General features: G+C 41.9%; 1 protein-coding gene across 3 annotated transcripts in view; it reads right to left on the bottom strand.

The window, feature by feature from the left end:
* LOC147683718 (uncharacterized) overlaps positions 1–20770 on the bottom strand; it is a 665741-nt gene that overhangs the window by 363107 nt on the left and 281864 nt on the right. For all 3 annotated transcript variants that reach the window (XM_086944090.1, XM_086944092.1, XM_086944091.1), the window contains exons 3-5: positions 19430–19583; positions 16897–17050; positions 4859–5065 (exon numbers count right to left, since the gene is read on the bottom strand). In XM_086944090.1, the coding sequence (XP_086800216.1) occupies positions 4859–5065; positions 16897–17050; positions 19430–19583 (515 nt within the window). The remainder of the gene's footprint in view (positions 1–4858; positions 5066–16896; positions 17051–19429; positions 19584–20770) is intronic.

Below are 20770 nucleotides of genomic sequence, written 5' to 3'. Positions count from 1 at the left end.
GGATCAGAAGTGCCGCTGATCTAGTGGCCCCAGAGAAATTTATGCAACCAAATAGAGTATCTCCTTCAGCCCCCTGGTATAATGAAGATCTTCGTCTACATCGCCAACATTGTAGGAATTTAGAAAGGCGCTGGAGGAAAGCTTACTGTGACACAGCTAGACAAACTTATAAAGATGCTCTTATGATCTATAAAAAGGCGATCCTGGCTCGGAAAACAGTCTTTTACTCAGCACAAATTGAGACTGCTGCTAACTCTGCCAGAGAACTATTCGCCGTTGTCACCACCCTGTCTACCCCCTCCACTGGACCTGGAGTGGAGCCCTCACAGACTTTCTGCAATGAACTGGCCATCTTTTTCACTACTAAGGTTGCAGATATCTACGCTTCATTTGGAAATGATATTAGAACTGAACATAGAGGTGACAGAAGGAAAGAAATATTGCCACACCCTAATCCCGACTCCTTCTCTTGTTTCTCACCTGTTTCACATCAGGATGTGATCAAAATCATTTCCACCACTAAATCAGGCTCTCCTTTGGACCCCTGTCCCCCGTCCGTGATGCAGAAACTCACAGAAGTGATCTCACTCCCATTGATGGAAATCTGTAATAACATATTCCTAACAGGCCAATTCCCTAGTATATGGAAGAAGGCTGTTATTAAACCCCTCCTAAAAAAAACGTCCTTAGATCCTACTGCTGTCGCAAGTTATAGACCAATTGCGTGCCTGCCCTTTCCTGCCAAAGTATGCGAATATCTGATGAACCAGCAGCTCTCAGAGTTCGTCGAGACTCACCAACTTCTCGACGAAACGCAGTTTGGATTCAGGAGAGGGCATGGAACAGAGACTGCCTTGATAAAGGCCTCTGATGAGATCAGGACGATCATGGATCAGGGAGGGGCGGCTGTCCTGATCCTTCTAGATTTGTCGGCAGCCTTTGACACGGTCGACCATGTCACTCTTGTCGACCGTGTCACAACCCTGGGTATAAATGGTCGGGCTAAGGATCTTATTTCATCCTTCCTGGCAAACCGTACCCAGACAGTAAGGCTCGGAGACTTTTATTCTCCCATCTCTGCACTCCCTTGTGGAGTCCCACAAGGCTCCTCGCTAAGCCCCATGCTCTTTAACATCTATGTAGCGGACTTAGCGAGGATAATAAAGGCCTATGGGATACAGTTAACATCGTATGCAGATGATACCCAGCTGGTGCTGGGTATCCATAAGGATGGCCTTACTGTAGCAGCCAACTTCCAGAAAGCTATGCTCGAGGTCAGTACCTGGATGGCCTTGAACTGTCTCAGGCTTAACTCGGACAAGACCGAGATCATGACCTTCGGAAAACTCTCCCCTGAATGGTCTCTCGGTTGGTGGCCAGATAAGCTCGGCCATCCACCTGTCCCAGTGGAAAAAGCCAGAAACCTGGGAGTGATTTTCGACAACAAGCTGGTCTTTGACCTCCATGTTAATAAGGTTGTGTCATCTTCTTTTTACATCTTGAAAAAGATCAAGTAGCTGCTACCTTATCTCCCTCCGTCAGCCGGGAAGACTCTGGTCTCTACCTTAGTCTTCTCAAAAATAGATTACGGGAATGCTCTCTTTCTCCACACTCAGAAGCGTGTCATCATGAAGCTGCAATCTATTCAGAATGCGGCTGCTAGGATTCTTCTTACCATCCCTCGCCGCAAATCTACCACCTCTGGTATTCGCCAGCTTCACTGGCTGAGAGTTGAGAGCCGTGTCAAATTTAAGGCCCTCTGTATTGCCTACAAGGCCATACATGGCACAGGACCCAGATTCTTGATCGAAGCTTTTCAGCTCTATATCCCCAGAAGGCACCTTAGATCGGCCAATACCAGTCTTCTGTCGGTGCCACGTACAAGATCAGTCACCTGGGGTGATAGGCGCTTTCTTGTGGCCACTCCAAAACTTTGGAACCTTCTGCCAACTGCCATAAAAGCCGCTCCGAATCTGATTAGCTTCCGTAGGCTTCTGAAAACATGGTTGTTTAACCAGTGAGAAGACGGTAGGATGATGAACTTTGTTGCTCCACAGCGCCGAGACACCTTCGGGTATTTGTTGCGCTATAAAAGTTGCGTAAATAAATAAATAAAATAAATATGAGCAATAATGATCCCCACTATGAGCAATAATGATTGGTATATACTAATACGTGGTGAACAACAGTGCACTTGCTTTCATTTTCGTCTTAAAAAGGCGTACAAAAAAAAGTCGAATTATCTATTCTTTGGATATGTAGCCACATTCCTGTTAAACAGGCACCATTAATCAATGGCCATTGGGGAACCCTTCCCCACAACTGATAAGGAAGGATGCTGGGTCTCATCAAATCTTTCACTCTGCTACACTAACAACGCATACACACAGACCATCCCAAAAGTGGATTGCCTGAAGGAACTCAGACATGAGTCCCTTTCTCACTGCTCCATCAGGATTCAAGCAAGCCGGGCCGAAGAAGGCTGAAATGCCAGAAACCGGTCCCCGGTAGCTTGTCTCCTTTCTGGTGAAGAATTGGCTTGGTAGTTTAGTCTGCCCTGTTCCCATGATGCACTGGGCCAGGGACAGACTGATTTGCATATAGCCAGGTTCTGAGCTGGGATGGGGCAGTGAGATAAATAACGGTGATGGATCAAGCCCTGATCTTTGGACTGGGTAAGAGTGGTCTGTTTAACTCAGACACTCTGTTCATCACCACCCCCTTTTCTAAATCGTTGAAGGATCTAGACAGCACATGCCATGATGGTTACCTCTGAGCTAGCAACCAATAGATGCTGAGTAACCACTTCAAACTTAACTCTTCCAACATAGAGCTATTGACCTTTGAAGAGTGGAACAACTACCAACCTACCACCAGCAGGCCTCCCCCAACTCCAAAACTCAGTCTTTCTGCAGCAACATCAATGGAAGAAAGATATCTTGGAATGGTCATGGACCTCTGACTTTCCCTCACCCCTAAAGGGAACAAAGTTGAAGAAAGCATTCCAAACTATTTAAAACATTTTTCCCTCTCCTAAATTTTCATCAGAAGGTACAGGAGTTATCACCCTTATTATATCTTACATAGGCTAAGTCAATGGTTTAAACATAGGGTCCCTGCTTTTCCTACTCGAAAGACTTCAAAGGATCCCAAAAGCAATAGCAACTCCTACACCATCATCTCTAGGGAAGTATCACATCAGTGCCTAAAGGTCTTTCCCTATTGAGAGATGTTCCACCTTCAAGACACATGGCCCATGGGACTATCCATGGTAAGGGCTGGTGCTTCTTCAAAGTAAAGCTCTAAAAATAATTACAGAACAGGACACATGTCTGAAGACTAGAATCTAGGCTGACCTCTCCCCACTAGAAGAAATTAGATGGTGGGTCCTCATTCTCCTTAGAGTTATACAAATCTAAGAGCGCTTGGAATTAAGGTAGGTAAAGACTTTGGTCTCCCTAAAATAGGATGCATGATCGCACCCGCCAATTAATCAATCTAATCCCACTCAAGGAAAAAAATGGATGTCAGTTAACTGCAGACGATACTGACCCCCAACCGTAACCTGTTACTCTCACAAGAATGGTAGACACAACCACATTAAAAAAATCTCTCATTTTACTTTATTCCTACTCAGGCACAAGTGCAGCTATGCCATCCAAGTAACAGGAAATGTTCAATTCCCTTCTCATCATGTACAAACCCAAAGTACTTCATAGATAGGCAGCACCCAAAACATAAACCCTTCCAACCAGACAGCAATCATATAAAGGTGAACCAATCTGATTCTCTCTCATTTTTGCTCCACTATATGCTTAAATGCAACAGCAGATGACAGGATAAGACTGCTGCTGTGGTAATCATTCACAACACCAAAAGGCTTTCTAAATAGACCACATTAAAGCCCTACATCCTTCCAACCAAGCACACCGTAAATGTAGCATGCTACCCATCTGTTAGGGAGCATTGAAAACTCATCAGGGGTTCAAAGTGCTGCATAAGTGTAACTGCAAACCAATATATTTGATTCCTGTGTTTTGACCAACTGACAGCTTAGGTCATGCTCAACTTTATAAGTTATCTCTGTAAGAAGGAAGCTTTCAATTTCACCTTCCTTCAGCCTACTTAAGGGGTTTTTCTTCTTTGAGATAGTGCACATCTTGTAAAGTAGGGAGCTGTGGATCCATGTGTTTTCCCTAGTGCAGGAATCTGTGGATTGTTTTAATGTATTTTCCTCCATCCTAGATAGGCATTAGCAAGGATAATAACCTTAACCTGGTAGGAATAAGCCATTTGCCATTACAAAGGTGTCCAGGGGTACCGTTTACTTAGGGGATTAGTACTTGCCCCTTCGGACTATACAAGCGGACGGGGAAAACCTTAAAAAGTCTAGACACTTAAAAATGTATTAATTGATTGGCGCTTGGGATAAGTAATGAATTGAGATGACATGGCACTCAATCCTTGTATGTTGTTCGTTTAAGTAACATTAAAGGGAAGCAAGCTGACTGACTAACTGCAACGTACCCATTGTAGCAGTAGACTTTATAAGACAGCGATAATAGGAGCATTCTCATTGCACTGGTTTCCTCTTACTCACAGTGAAACCACAGTACTTGGATCACAGCAACTAAAAAATAGATGTTGCTATTTTCATAATGTTAGAAATAAGCACCTGAGGGATTAACTGGCAATCGTTTGCCTGGTTTATTAAATTGATTCTTCACCACAGAGAGAAAGTTAATCTGCTGGAAAGGCAGATAGGGAGACGTCTACCCCTTGTTAGCCAGAATTTCATATTTACTGGTCACAAATGGTGATAGGACCACATCTACCTCCCTCTCAACAGCTTTCTTACCTTAAAGGTATCTGCCAAAAAAGGGTTTCTGAAAATTTGTCCATGTCTAGGTGTGTCGCCATTAATCAAAAGTTCCAGACCGTGCTTGTTATTTGGAGCCTTGAGATTTGTAACTGCATCCTTCCAGAGCTTGGCAGAAATCTCAGATACAGGGAATCCATTTTCAGCTAGATCAATAGAAGGTTTTAAGATCTCTGCTAGGGACACCTGTGAAGTAATTTTACAAAATAGTAACTATAACATTTCTTTGAAATTAGCTTGCTTTAAGTAATGCACTTCTTCTCATATATAGCACAAAAATGTTGTTACACAGATGACACATGCCGTATGGTATATATGTATTTACATCGTCATCAAAATATTTCGATCACAAGTATCTTAGAAAGTGCAAAGTGCCATACAATGTAAAAATAATATGAAGAATAAAAACAGTATACAAAATACAGAATACAGCATAGATAAAAGCAATGCAGAGTTAAAATCTATAACAATAGCCCTATACATGGATTTTGGAAACTATGTAATACATTTGGAACGTTTGATCCATTATACTTGCTAGAATCTGGCCAGGCCAAATACCACCACCCTACTCGTGTCAGTAGCTAAGATTCTCATGACCTCCTAATAATGCCCAGGTCCTACCAATCTACATATTGACACAATCCACTTTGACCGCAGATTTTTATAATACGGGCAGAAGAATAGCAGGTGGACAATTGACTCTGGGCAAGCTTTGCATGCAGGACACTCATCGTCTGAGGAGGCATTACTACACCACTTTTTACAAAAAAAATCACACTTTGTTTGGTAAAGTTTTAAAACGGTATTGAATTAATATTTTCGGTGCCAGCAGAGGTACAATTTCATCAATGGATTTCTCGTAAAAAAGGGCAAATTTAAAATTAGTAAAATCTTGGGTCAGGGTGCCCACCTGTTTGGCCGCCTCTTTCTCCATAATCGTATCCCAGTATATCTTTTTAAGACTATATTTTGGAATAAGGGCCGAGTTTTCTGGGATGGACCAGTATCCCTCCATCACAATGCTCTTCAATAAATTCTTCAAGCAGATAAACCAGGGGATAGAATTCACCTGGGATTGCTTTAGGTGGTCTATTGTCTCTGCTCTATATGGGGTAAGCTTGTTTACTGACCACAGGCGGTGCCAAAACATTAACTGCTTATAACCTATCTATATGTATTTACATGTTTCTAAGATTTCTAAATTCGCTCAACAGAAATCGAGAACAACATGCAAACATGAAAAAATGTGTATAATATGAAAAAACATGGCTTAAACTCTGATAAATTGTCTAGTTTGCAAACAATAATATATTTGTAACTTAGTTTTAAATAAAGGAGTGAATTGGAAAATGCTAAATATAAATGTATTTCACAGGTTTGCTGATCTGCTTTTAGAAGTTATAATAAATAGGTAATATTGGCTTATGTTAATGTGGAAATAGCTCAAGTCTTGGGAATGCATTACATAGGTGATACGGTATATTGGCAATAGCTCAAGAGGGAAAGTGATTTCTCCTCCACAATGATCAGCAGCAGGAAAAAGGAAAGATATTTCCCATGAGGGGTGTTATTGGATGGTAGGTGTGTTGTAAGGAGTTTATCCAGCACATACTCTCAAATACAAGGAAGCAGAAATCCCCCACCACAGTGCCTCAAGAATGACAGACTCAGGAGTGGATTCCCAGTAAAGATCAAAAATCCCTAGCACAGTAGATGCGGAGGGAGGGATGAAATGAGATTTCCTCATTGCAAAGTCCTAAGGGATTTTTCTGCAAAACACATACTTGTAATATATATTTCAGAACCTAAGTGTTGTGGGTCTGCTGATGAACTGATGTTGAGCTTTAGCTACCTACACATCATGGCTTTACATGGAACATAAGAAATGATTTGGAGCTAATACGAGTATTTGCTTTGGGGGATTGCACACTGGAACACTGCCTTTCAGGAAGGGATCATGTTAAGACATTATCAATCCATCAGCTTCCACTGGTGAGAAGTAATGGACACTGTGCATAGTTGCTCTTTGTCCGCCCCTGACTGATGTGATCCCTGTTGCATCATCTGTATCATGATCCTGTTAGACTTCTTACACAGTTAATATTGATATCAGTTTTTACTGCACTCCTTCAAGCAGAATGCTGAAATTCCATTCATATAAGAATTGTGATTGACTAGATAACCTGAAGATTATGGTATCAGTTAATTGTGCACACTAAAGATAAGACTGGTAGAACCTCCTGGATATGGCTCTTGCAAACTTAACTCCACTTCAACCCTCGCTTTCACCAGTAAACGCAAGGTTGGAATGCTAGAATTGCACGTCTTTGGTCATTATGGAAGGTGATATAATGTGTTGAGGGATTGAGACAACCTCATCAGCAACGGCAAAACTGAACTTCAGTGAGACACCGCTTGATCATTGTAAACTAATATTACGTCACATGCTTACACAAGAAACGTCTACATTACCCACACTGTGTTTTGCCATTCTTGATGAGCCGGTCGCTGCATAGTGTGAATGAAAATAACTCTTTAATGACTTCTTAGCAGCCCTGGATGCTATTCAGAAAACCTCAGCATTGACAAAGACCTTTAACTATACAGAAAACACGCCCATACGTTTACAGGATTCATGGACACATTTCCTAACCTGATCCCCTCCACATCACTTCTTGAATTCCGTAAGAGGCTGAAGACCTGGCTTTTCGAGTAATGCCACTATGTCCTAGGTTAGGCTAGACTCACATGTACTCAGGGGCAGAACAACCTCCAGGGTGATAGTACCATTTACAAATCTGCATAACCTAATATCAGTGGGGTGGTGATAATGATAATGTTTATGAAACAACTGTAGCAACTTTGAATTTGCTAGTAGTTCCACCATGAAGAAGTAGCCTAAACCACACATTAACACATTTCTAGTTAGTACCTTTTACTTCTATGCTGTAGATTTGAGTGATGCACACACGCATCCTGATAATATCTGTGGTAGTGTTATGATAGGTCCTGGAAAGAAGCAGTTTCCCACAAGGTCGAAACAATTTGAAAATATTTAGGAACTGCCAAAGAAAAGGTAGATAAGGAACATGTTGAGATTCTGTAAAACATATCTGCAAGGATTATGGGCAGTTAAGAAAAAAATAGAAGAGGAAAGATACAAAGAGATTTACTGACCAGAGGGTGAAACAAGAGAAGAGTAATCTGGGCTGCAACTGGCTTTGGATTGTGTAAATACCCACAGAGCCTGGCACAGTTGAACTGCACTAGTTTAATTAAGCTAGTCTATTAATTGTTCTTCAAGGTGGGACAAAATGTTGGAAAAAGAAAACTCCAGAATATCTTGAGAGGCCCGACATCCATAAACAGGTTGGTGAGAGATTTTTGATCCAAATCTTGGCTTTTAAAACAATTGAGATTAAACAGGACAGCCTTGCTGAGCAAACACTGCAAGTAGGAAGGAGCCGAACCATGAGATGACCAAAATAGTTTAAGAATAACACTAGACACTAATTGCAAACAAAATGCTTAGTTTGTAAAAACAGAAAATAGGTCCAAGCGCACAAATCTTTACTTAAGAGCCCTCAATGACACTTGCGAAAGCTGAGGTTTTCAGATACCAAGGTTGTCTAGTTGTGATTCTCGCTCTTGCCCCTTTCTTCCGACACCCTGTACTTCTTGTCTCTTCATCTCACTCTTTCAGGTTCTTGTTAACCCCTGCTCTCTTGCCACTTTTTCCTATCTTTCCCTCCACCTTCCTCTATCCCTTTTTCACCTTTTATTTTCTTGTTTTGGGTCAAAGACTGATAATGAAAAATAAGTCTGGGTCCCCATAAAAAAGTGCTGGTTCTGAACACCTACAGCCACCAGCACAAATTAAGCACTGATTTACAATGGTCTACAAGTATGCTTGGTTGCAGGTGGGGCCCACCAGCACTCAGTCAGTCAGTCAATAAGCTTTATTCGGCTTAATTTACAAAGACGTAAAGGCACAGAATACATAAATACAGTAAAAATAAACACAACTAAAGGTTCATTCTAGATTTTGAAAAAACAACACATTTTTGGAGACAAGGGTTTCTACCTTTCTCAACCAACTTTGATACAGTGCAAGAGAGATAAAAACGTAAAAGGGGCAAATAAGTATGGTAAAACAGTGCCACAAAAGTGATATAAAGTTACAGGATGCCAGGACCGGGCTATCACTTATGTCATGCATATGGAATGTAAAAGTGAATTACGCTGTGTGGATGAATAGCAAATGCTTAATTTGTAGCTGTGCCAGTGACATTATCAACACAACTACTAACCATCACACTCATTCAAGTGTGACAATTCAGACTATTTTAGATCACCCAAAGCTATAATAATGGCATGAGTGCCAGGTATTGTTCTTTTTTAATGTATATTGACTTATTAAACACTGTTTTTGTGTTAAAAAAATACTCTTTATTCGATTTTTGTTAAAATCATAAAAGACATAAAGCAAACACAAAAACAATTTTTTTTTTTTTAAAACATCACTCGATCTCATTACAAAAAAGTTTTCTGCTTAATGATTACATTTCATCAGATTGTTACACAAAAGTACAAATCTATTTACAAATATTAAAAAATTTTCCTTTAAAAACAAATTTGAGTTAAAACAGGTCTGTCTGGGGTAGTCTTTTCTTCCTAGATCTAAATGCAGCGGTTAGATAGCAAGCAACACTAAACATGGTGTAAGTATCTGCTAACATTTGGAGGAAGATTAAGGCTGGCCTTATTTGAGTAAAGCCCGCCGCTTTCAAGACAGGGAATAGATATTTTTTCCTTTCACTGCTATAAAAATCACAAAAAAATATAAAATGAAGAGTGTCTTGAACTGAAAATTGATCACATCCGCATGGCGGACCATCATCAGGTTTTGACCACACCGGAAAATTTCCTAGAGAGTAATGGATTAAGTTCATCCTGAATTTAGTTAGTAGGAGTCTATGAAGAGGATTAGTCACGATTTTTAGATAGGGTTCCATGGTGGGCGAAGTCGTTAAAACAATATGTGCCCTCACCATGGGTTTCCTCAATTCCAAATCTTCTCTATCCATACGAACCCTCTCCAGAAACATCTGCTTAATCAATCTGACATCCTCCCTCCTGATGTTGGATGGGTCGTTAAAAAGTTCCGGTCTCCCCAGCATTAGTAATGTAGATTTAATATATTTTAGCCAGGGAATTCTCATGGCGTTATCCCTTGCAATGACGTCCTTAAGGATGGCATGGTTTAGCGTCAGCTCGGGGTTCAACCATGTTTTGGCCCAGAAAAGGAGGGGGGCTAATTTTAGTTTATCAGAGATATATGGTAAACCTATTTCCTCATGGATAGAGAAGGTGGGTGTGGAATCAGGGACAGATAAAATGTTCCTAATGATACCATTTTCTACCCTCTGTATTTTTGCCGTCTCTGCATAACCCCAAATCGCAGATCCATACATAGCGATTGGAACGCACTTACTGTTGTATATTTTAATCACCGCCTCCATTGGTTTGGCTCCCAATCTTTTTGTAAAGGCCAGCAGGGCTGATGAGGATCGTGCTAAGCTAAGACTTTTTGCTTTGATCTGGGGGGCCCAGGACCCTCTTTGATCAAAAAGGACTCCCAGGTAAGGAAAGACTGGAACCCAAGAAAGAATCTCCCCTTTGCAAATAAAAGATTTTTTCTGCAACATATTTACTTTACGACCAATAATCATAGTGTGAGACTTGGAGACGTTGATTTTCAAGTCTAGATTCTCCATAAAGGAACCAAAGCGGTCCAGAAGAATCTGTAGGCTAATCCCTGTTCGTGCTATCAGGACGGCGTCGTCCCGTATAGGAGGGCTGGGATCTGAGCTCCTCCTACACGGGGAACATCAGCCAATCCTGTTTCTAGGTGTTTCCCCAGACCATTTATATAAATAGTAAAAAGAAGGGGGGCCAGGATGCAACCCTGGCGCACCCCTTTTTCAGATTTAAAACTTTCCGTGCACCTTCCGTCCCTGGTGACTCTTATTTTTGCCTTGAGATCTTGGTGTAACCTTGCCATAAATGCCACCAAGGGCTCCTCTATGCCTAGCTCTAGTAGAATAGTCCATAACTTACTCCTATTCACCAGGTCGAAGGCCGAGGAGAGGTCCATAAAGGCCAAGTAAACTGACCCCTCCCCGGCCACCGTGTACCTGGAGACTAGAAGGTGGAGATTGGAACATTGTTCCAATGTCCCCCTATTCTCACGAAAGCCGTATTGAATGTTCGAGAGTCCCCCATTCAGTTCTAAATTTTCCCTTAGTTGGACCAAAAGGACTCTACCTAAGATTTTAAAAGTAGAGTCAATAAGGGAAATTGGGCGATAACACCCGGGGTCCTCCCGATTTCCCTTCTTAAAGATGGGAACTATTATGGATGTTGCCCAAGTTTGGGGTAGGGATCCTTCGGCTGCTGCTCTGAACACTCTGGTCAGTACTTTACTCCAGAGTACTGGGCAATATTTAAAAAAGTCTGCCGGGACACCGTCAGGGCCTGGTGCCTTATTTTTTGTGGTATCCATAATGGCTTTAAGGACCTGCTCTTCCGTAAAAACCACTGTGGCTGCACAGTGAGCCACCTCAGTAGTACTTGGGCAGACTAATGGTTCACCCCCATAAATATTGCTAAAATGCTGTACCCATCTCTCGTCGGGAATTACACAATCTGTGTTCAGATTGTTCTCCCCTGTAAAAAAGGAGTGGTTAATGATTTCCCAGAACTGTTTACTATTTTTTAGAACATCTACATTGAGTAGATCAATCCATGCATTGTTCTTGATCTCATTTTTCCTTGCCCTCACATTGGCTTTATAGGCCCGTCTCAGATGAGAGATTAATTCTTTATCCCTTTCCTTGGCCTTAAGGGCCAGTTTCAATTCTCTATGTGCCCTTGAGCATTTGCTATCAAACCATTTGTGGGGCTTTGTGGGGTACTTAGATTTGGGTTTTGTAAGATCCCTGACGGTTTGTGCACAGATACAATTAAAAGCTGCGACAACCTGAAGGTTCGAGGCAGTTTGGTCTAGACAAGTTTCTATCGGTCCCTCAATTTTGGGAAGTAAGGTTTCCATAAACCGTTCCTCCATGGCCATACCCCATCTGAGCCGTCTGCCCTGATCACTGGGCACCGCCAAGGCGCAAACCCGGGGCTGATCCACCTGTCTGTGCCATAAGTCACTCCAGTGTATTGCAGTTGACAGAGGGTTATGATCACTATGGGGTGAGACAGTAACTTTATAGTCACTTGTCTTTGAGATTAAGCCTACGGACATAAATATGTAATCAATTATCGTCCCCTTAGTTGTAGCTTTAAAGGTGGGGACCTTCTCATTAGAAGCAGTTTTGTATGATTCGTATATGTTAAAATTGGCACACAATAGGTCAAGTGACTCCCCCATTTTGGTGTGTTCAAAGTGAGGAATGCAGACTCCGGCAGGAGAATCTGCATCTAGTGATTGACAGGGCAGTTGACATTTGTGGCTATTAAAATCACCCATTAAAAAAATATCGAAAGGAGTGTGTGAATTTTGACTGTATTTATTTATCAAGTTCTCCAAACAATGCACGTGTTCAAATTCATTTGGTCCACCCCAGGCGTTGTAAAAATTAATTACTAGTATGATACAGCTTGGGGAGACTGTCCATTCTATTGCTAGAATGTTTGGGGAACCTGAATTCAGTAGATTAAAAGTTCCTGCTAGGTCTAAAGAAAAAAATGTAATAAGGCCCCCTTTTGCTCTCCCCGCGTTACTGGTACTAGCGGGTATTATGAAACTTAGGAAGCCATCTAGGGAAAAGGAAAGTGAAGTGTCCCACGTTTCTTGCAGAGCTATGACCTTATGTTTAGAAATGTATTGTATCCAAGTAGGGTCCGATCTTTTAGCTCTTATTCCTGCAACGTTCCAGGTCATAAATGTACATGGTAGGGAAGTTACCCTCTCAGGCATGGCTATTATAGGTGGTGTTAGGGGTATGGGTAGTCAATCGTTAGTGTTCAAATCACTTAAAGGATTAAAACGATTAACCAGATCCATAATAGGGCCTGTGTTATGGTACGTTGGTGAATTTCGACTCGCTTTCCTAGTTACAGTTTGCCACCCATTAGCTGCTGGGACCATATTTGGGGGGGGCATCCTGTGTGAATTAAAGTGGGGCTGTGGGGGGTAAAAGAAGCCTAATGGAACTGCCCTGAGACTGTCGCTTTCCTTAATATCTGATCCATCCCAGAACAGAGTACTCAGGCAATGGTCGTTATTGAAGTTTATCACCACACAGTCACCTTTCACATTTTTAGCCCGTTTTCCCACCCATCCTACCCTTCTTGCGGCTATGATGCTAGAGGATGTGTTTGAGTCACCGCTACTTAGATCATCGCACCATTTTTTTGCTTTTCTTATAAGTGCGGGAGTTGACTCCTCCTCGCCTTGCCTTAGCGGGGTCACCCCTAGAAAAACAGCTACATAGGGTACTACCGCAGGGGGCAGATTTAGATGAATCTTGCTTCCCAAGTAATTAGTTCCCCCTGATATTGAGGGGACCTCCTGTCGGGTAATAGGTATGGGTGGTTGGGGAACCTGTAAACCTACTATGTCTGATTCCATGGGCTCGGAAGTGACCTCAAGAAGTGGTAATGGTAACTGCTGTGCTCTGTGACAATCTACGACCTTTTTATCGCCAAGATGCCAGCTATCAAGTTTTTTTGCTATATCATCTATCAAGACACATTTTTTTAGCAAGCCTTCGAGACATGTGTTCATAGTGTCTACTATGTCCTTTGCAATTCCCACTAAAAGGGGTTCAATCCGTTCCTCGAAAAGAGCCTCAATAAGGTCCTTCAGGGACTCCTCCGTCCCATGGGTGACTCGAGGAGGGGCCTCCCTCTTCTTACGTTTTTTCGAGGAAGATTTTGAAATTCCCAAAGGGTCCAGACTCACAGTGGGGAGCAAAGTTTGGGATGCACAAGCTTGAGGTAAAGTGGAAACAGTAGCAGTAATGGGTTTTGTTATGATGACATCAGGCTCTAAAGGAATGTCCTGTGCTTCGGGTAATATAGCTGAGGAAGGGGACTTAGCTATTAGACCCAGTTCTTGCTGTGCTGTGGCAATTTCTTTAGTTAAAGCCCCCACCGCAGAAGTAAGGTAGGACAGGATGGAGTCAGATTGTTTAGCCACTTTAGCCTTTTTCCCGCCATCGTCTGTGGTAGCTCCGCTTTTCCGCTTACCCATGTTTGCAGGAGATGTACGGTGGGTGGCCCAGCCCTGCCTGGTCTTGCCGTGGACTGCCGTAGACTGTCCCGCCCTTGTCCCGGGCTTCTCCCGGCGCCGACCGCGCGCGTCCCGCGGTGCGTGGGGCCCCGCGGCAGAAGTAGGCGGCGGCTGGCGCTTGTAGCGCGTCACCCTCGGCGACCTCCCGGGGCTTCTGGGGGATGTAGTTTCCCCTGGCCGTTTCCCTCACGGCGGCGATTTTCCTCTGTTCCGTGTGGCCGTTTCCCTCACGGCACGAAACTGCCTGCAGCAATGCACCCCGTGGCAGGAGTGCTCCCTTTAGCAACAACGCTGCTCCGCTCTGCAAGGGCGTCCCGCGGTGCGTGGGGCCCCGCGGCAGAAGTAGGCGGCGGCTGGCGCTTGTAGCGCGTCACCCTCGGCGACCTCCCGGGGCTTCTGGGGGATGTAGTTTCCCCTGGCCGTTTCCCTCACGGCGGCGATTTTCCTCTGTTCCGTGTGGCCGTTTCCCTCACGGCACGAAACTGCCTGCAGTTTTTGTGTTAATTTCAGAATTAGACAGAGAGAGCCACCATGTGTTGGACTGTCACTAGAGCCGGTGCTGGCAATTAAGTGCCGGCGGTGAGTACCCAAAACGAACGGCACAAATTAAGCACTTTGGCAGACCCAAATTCAGGGGATTTGGAATTTGCCTATGGTTTGCGTTGTTATTTTTGGTTCCCTGCCAATGTTATGAGGTAATGACTGACTGGTGAATTACACCGCACTACTCTTATTGTTTTGGAGACAAATGCTTACTTTACCTGTGTAAAAGCTTAAATAAAAAGAAATATTTAAAAGGAGGAAAGTGCAGCGATAAAACAAAAGAGCCTGCTCTTGTGAGATAAAGGAGCAGGGAATGTCTGGTGGATGATTAAAGAGGCATCAGGTGGAACCAGGACAACAGTCAGCATCTGCTACCCCCAAATCTTTGATAGTACTGTTAGCGACCTTCTAAACAAAACTTTGGGGCCCAGCACTCTTTCAAGTCTGATCTTGCAGCCCTAGAAGTAAAATGAGAATGATATTTGTGTATTGCATAGAATATTACAGGCCAGGGAGCAAGAGAGTAGCTAGAAAATTAAATTACCCCTCACTTGAAACATACCTATAATCATGCCGGACACACAAAGCAAGCAAACCAAACCCTCCTTAGGACGGTTCTTTTATTCTTCCATCCTACAACCATACATCTATGCATTCATCCATTCACTGTTCCATCTATGCATCCATTCTTACATCCTTTTACCTTTCAAATCTACCCATTGCCCCATCCAACCATATTTCTTTTCACCTATTCATTTTTAAATATACTTTCACCCATTGCCCCATCAACATATATATATTCCTTCTCTGTCCTTTCAACCATCCATCCATTCACTCTTCTCCGTCTATTTATTATTCCATCTTTCCATGTATTCACCCTTTCACCTTTCGATCCTGTTGCTTTTCCATTCAAGCTTCCTATACTTCCTTTCACCCTTCTATCCATCCTATCAAAATCCCATTCTACCTTTGACATGTCTTTTGTTTTGCAATTCCTTCCCTTCTGTACCCTTCCCTTCCTCTGCTTTTTTCCCCCTTTCCATCTTTTTTTGCGCATACTTATTTTTTCTAAATATGTTTCTCTTTCACACGCGTTGTTTTTCTATTTGTCCCTCTCTGAGGGGCCGATTCACAGAACTAATCTGAGGTAAAATCCTAAACTTACTACTTTTGGTAGTAAGTTTAGGATTTTACTACCTAACTACTACCTAACTACCTAATTACTACCTAACTTTACTACCACTAAACTAAGGCATTTAGTAGTAGTAAAGTTAGGAGTCCTAACTTTACTATTACTAAATGCCTTCTGTGAATACCAAAAGTAGTAAGCTAAGGAGTTTATCTCAGTTTAGTAGTAGTACATTTATGAGTCCTAACTTTACTACTACTAAATGCCTTCTGTGAATACCAAAAGTAGTATGTTGCGGATTTTCTCTCAGATTAGTTCTGTGAATCCGCCCCTGAGTAGTTTCCCATTATTTCTCTTTCTAAGGGGCATGAGCAAGAACCTCGATAAAATTATGTCCTGCACATCTAACCTGGGCTTCAATTGGAATTCTATAACGCATATTAGCAAGCCCATTATCGCCATTTTTGCGGCAGTTTCCTGCCGCTAAAACAGCGATAATTTTAACGGGGTTCTTTCTAATATGCCCCTAAGTTTTTTCTTCCCCTCGCTTAGATGCGTTAGTCCACCGAGTAACCAAATGCGGAAAAGGAAACAGAGGACCCTGCTGCAGGTCAGACTGGATCTCCGTTCTGAAAACAGGAAGAACGTCTGGCTGCCAGAAGGATGCACGTGACTGAAGACTTGGTTATTAAGTTGTATTTGTATCGATTTTGATTTACAGGTTGTTCTTTTCAATTATAAGCTTTACATCTTATTCATAGTTGTGTCTGATAAATTTGTATTTTTGTATTTCAGGGTTATTGTACACCTCATCATCATCATCTTTATTCAGTCGATATTGTCAATTAAGGCACAATAAAATCACATACAGAAATTTCACACTTCGAAAAAAATCGTAATAAAATATCCCATTTAAGCTAAAATATTTGCCTCTCTTCAAATAATAGGGTCCAACAGAGTACACCTATGCATAGCGTTGCATGGACCTTTTGCCAGCTTTCACACTGCATAAAAAACAAAATAACTAGAAAATGTCACCTTTTTGCTTCCAAACAAGGAAACTGTGTCACACCAAGCAGCTGCCGCCCCTGGCACGGTCACTGTATGAGCATGGTGCAGAGGAAGTGGGTTTTCTTCATCAAAGCCTTGCTGTTTCAACAGATCAATGTTCAGTTCCATGGGAGACCTGCCACTGCACAGATAACAGAATGCAATCAGTATAAGACAGATGACACATTAACACACTGCAGACAGGTCTAGTGATAAATGCGATGCTATAGCAAACATGCCTGTCACCCAGCAAACAACTACAATGTATCCCACCCTGACTATCTGGGAAATAGATATCGGAGGTTCAGGAAAACACTCCAACCCACTTGACTACAGAACACAACCCAAAACACAACTGTTTCTCTTGCTTCCAAACATGTAAAGAACCTGAAAACTCAAGTTCACAAAATGTTTTATTGCCCCACAGTGATTGTTGGCTATATAAATGCACTTTAAATACACTATATATGTACATGATATATGCACTATATATATATGCGCTGATAAATGTACTAAATATATAAATATTTATATATACATATATTTGTTAGATTTTTCACTGAAAATACAACAAAGGTTAAACTGACAGTTAGAAGAAGGTATTAAAAAAAACCTTAGAAATTCACTAGAAAAACAAAGGTTAATGGGAGGTTATAGTTAAACAAAACCACAGAAATCCACAAGTTATACTCTCAAGTAACTATAACTCATGTCCTAAAGTAACTATACCTCATGTCTCTGACAGGAGACAGAGTCCCTGAGTCCTTTAATGGCTGCCGCCAAATCTTTGTCAATGTGGTGGTAGCCAATCAGATCTTAACTTGAGATCTGTTGTCTCCACAGATCCTCCGTTGCATGAAATATACAAACTATTTGAACTTTTATTTTCCATAAACTTCATAATGGATTTACAACAAATCACAAAAAGGTCGATTTTTGGACTAAGATCTAACTTTCTGACACATTTGGTTTAATTCTGTTCAATCGTATTTGTGGAATCGCTTTCACTTGATGGACCACTCTGAAACTCTGTAGTAAACATGTGTGCACACTGACACAGAACCCTTGCTTGGCCAGCTTTGCGCCTCAAGCCATTTTGCCCCCAATGAACTTGAGAAGACTCTCTGAATTGTATTCCTTTTTAGCATGTTTTGAATGCCTGCCTGAGACGGATCCCTTTCTGTCTCTAATCAAACAAGTGGCCTATGAGCAGGTTATGTGGGGCAAGTTTCTTCCATACCATCATATTTCAAAATTTGTAGTGATAATACGGGTGTGGTAGGAATCCTGCAGAATACAAGAAGCAAGTGAGTACCCATAGACTGGCAAGGGGCCAGGGCACATCTCAGAGGTGTTTCTTGAGTGGATGCAATTTGGACAAGAGGCATATAAAGAAAAAGCTTTGTTGCCACCAGTTGTAGACTCCAGAAAGAGGACCATAAACTCCCTTGCACCTCTTGAGGTGGTCTATGTATACTGCATACAGGCAATGCAGAAAAGGGTACATGGAGGAAGAGGAAAGAACTGTGCTAGGAGACGGACCATAGGCTCAGACATGAGTCCGCAAGGACTCCAATGCGAACCACAAACTAAAGGTGTATCAGATGTTCATTGAAACACCAGGCACTCGTAATGCATATATTCACTCACGAGTGTCAATCTCATCTTAACACCATACATACGCATATGAAAGAATATGTAGGTGCCCCACAACGGCACATATACCAGCCCACCTATGGTGCAAGAAATACCCAAAACCTGCATTATTTGTTATGGTAATTTGCCCTTCCCCTGATCTCAGGCTACCTCACAAAGGAAACCCTGGAAAGCAGTCTATGGAGGAGGAAGTTGTTGGAAGAGAGTAGAGCTATAGTAGGAGGCAGAGCTCAGACTGGCATTTTTAAGAACCTGGTTAGTTGGGGCTTCAAAGAACCTCCACCCAAAATAATCCCCGTCACCAAGTCCCTCTGCTGCTGAGTGAGGGACACCAATCCCTGGTACTGCACTCACAGCATGAAGGGACACAAAAGTAAATACGCATGATTGACTCATCTGGGTCAATATCTTGTTTGAGGAGATATTAGTTTGTAAAATGCATGTTATAGATGAAAATAAATTCCAGGATATAATTGTCTATGAAATGCTTTAACAGGAGATCACTCAAAAAGTCATCTTTAATAGATTTTGTGAATCAATACGGCGCTGCTGATTGTGAACAAGTATTAAAAGAACAGGAAAAAGATAACAAACATTCATACTACTAAAGAAATGGATGCGATAACCTTTAATGTTATAGAGCAAATAGTTGTGGATAAGATTAAATACTGAAGTAAAATCGTTGATTTAATTTTGAAGTTCTTTTTGAAATGCTCCTATGCCATCAAACTATAGTTCTCATGTTATGTTCAAGACTTGACCTGATTTTTCCTCCTCTTCCATTTCCCCTCGTTTGATACAGTTGTTCACTTTTATTCTGAATGTCTTAAAACAAATAAAAATATTTGGAACAGTTGTATGTTACCTTCCATTGATCCCATAGACTTGTTTTGTTTTGGCCTCGTAAAAGAGGCAGAAGCAGTCTCCACCAACACCAGTACTGGCAGGCTCAGTGAGGTTCAAGGCAGCAGCAACAGCCACAGCAGCATCAGCAGCGTTACCACCTTTCTTTAAAATATCTGCAACACAAAATCAATTAGAGGATGAGTGTTCATCACGGTGGACATGCCCGACAGTGGCCTAATGAGTTCAATGGAACATGTAAATGTATTCCTCTACAAACAATATTTCGATTTGTTTTTAGAAAACCAGACATGCGTAGACAAGCACCCATTTACTAACACCAAAAGAGACCCACACAGAGGCACACTCAGCTTTAAAGCACACTTAACGTGTTGTCCAAAGATACTTTGGACAGCGATTATCAGTTCAGTTCATATATGCTTTATTCGATTTCATTTAAAATCATAAAAGCAGAATACTATACAACCAGGGATATACTTGAAAGCATAAAACAATTATACATGCTTAACCAAGTCAGAAGCATCATGTCAACTCATGAAGTACATTATATAAATATAAAATCACAACTTACATGCATAAATCATTTTAAAAACATGCAGATAAAGATTATACCATATGAAAAACATACTGTAAATCCGAAAGGATTTCGTTTGATTCAGCCCTATACTGGAGTCCATTCATGATGATACGATTGACTATCTTTACTGGTGAATCAAGTAGCATGGAGGATTAAGGCGGTTGCCTTTTTTATAAATAGGAACTATAATGGACTCTGACCAGGTAGGTAGGAAGCCTATACTGCAACATGTGCCTAATACCAGCGTTAATATGGTTCTGCACAATGAAATATTAGCTTTGAACAAATCCACTGGGATACTATCGGGCTAGGACCCTTCCCCACTTTACCGAATCGAATAGAATCCAGAAAAATTATCAATTCATTCTTCTTCTACGATTACTATCTCAGGCCTAGGACACTCCTCCTCCATTAATGAAGGAGAGTTGACCACACTCCAAAACACAGTATTATCGTTATTAACCCTTTAAGTGCTGCCGTCGGCCAACGGTCGTCGCGAGCACTACCTTGCCAGTGCTGCGCACGACCGTTGGCCGACGGGCCAGCACCCGTTATAAGAACGTTCAGCACTGGGCGCTGAACGTTCGACGCTCTTAAGGAGTTAAGGCTTACTTCATACAGTGATTGCCAAGCTTTGTATCTCAGAGCTGTTTTCCTATGTTTCACAGCCCTCTTATAACCCACTCTGCAAATCAGCACCTCAGACTATGATTTCAATGGAAAAATATAAATGTATTCCACTACAAAAAATATTTCAATGTTTTT

Source organism: Lissotriton vulgaris, chromosome 11 (assembly GCF_964263255.1).
Source record: "Lissotriton vulgaris chromosome 11, aLisVul1.2, whole genome shotgun sequence".
Classification (NCBI taxonomy): domain Eukaryota; kingdom Metazoa; phylum Chordata; class Amphibia; order Caudata; family Salamandridae; genus Lissotriton; species Lissotriton vulgaris.
Note: the sequence above shows the minus strand (reverse complement) of the source record. Positions and strands in the feature narration are given on the sequence as shown.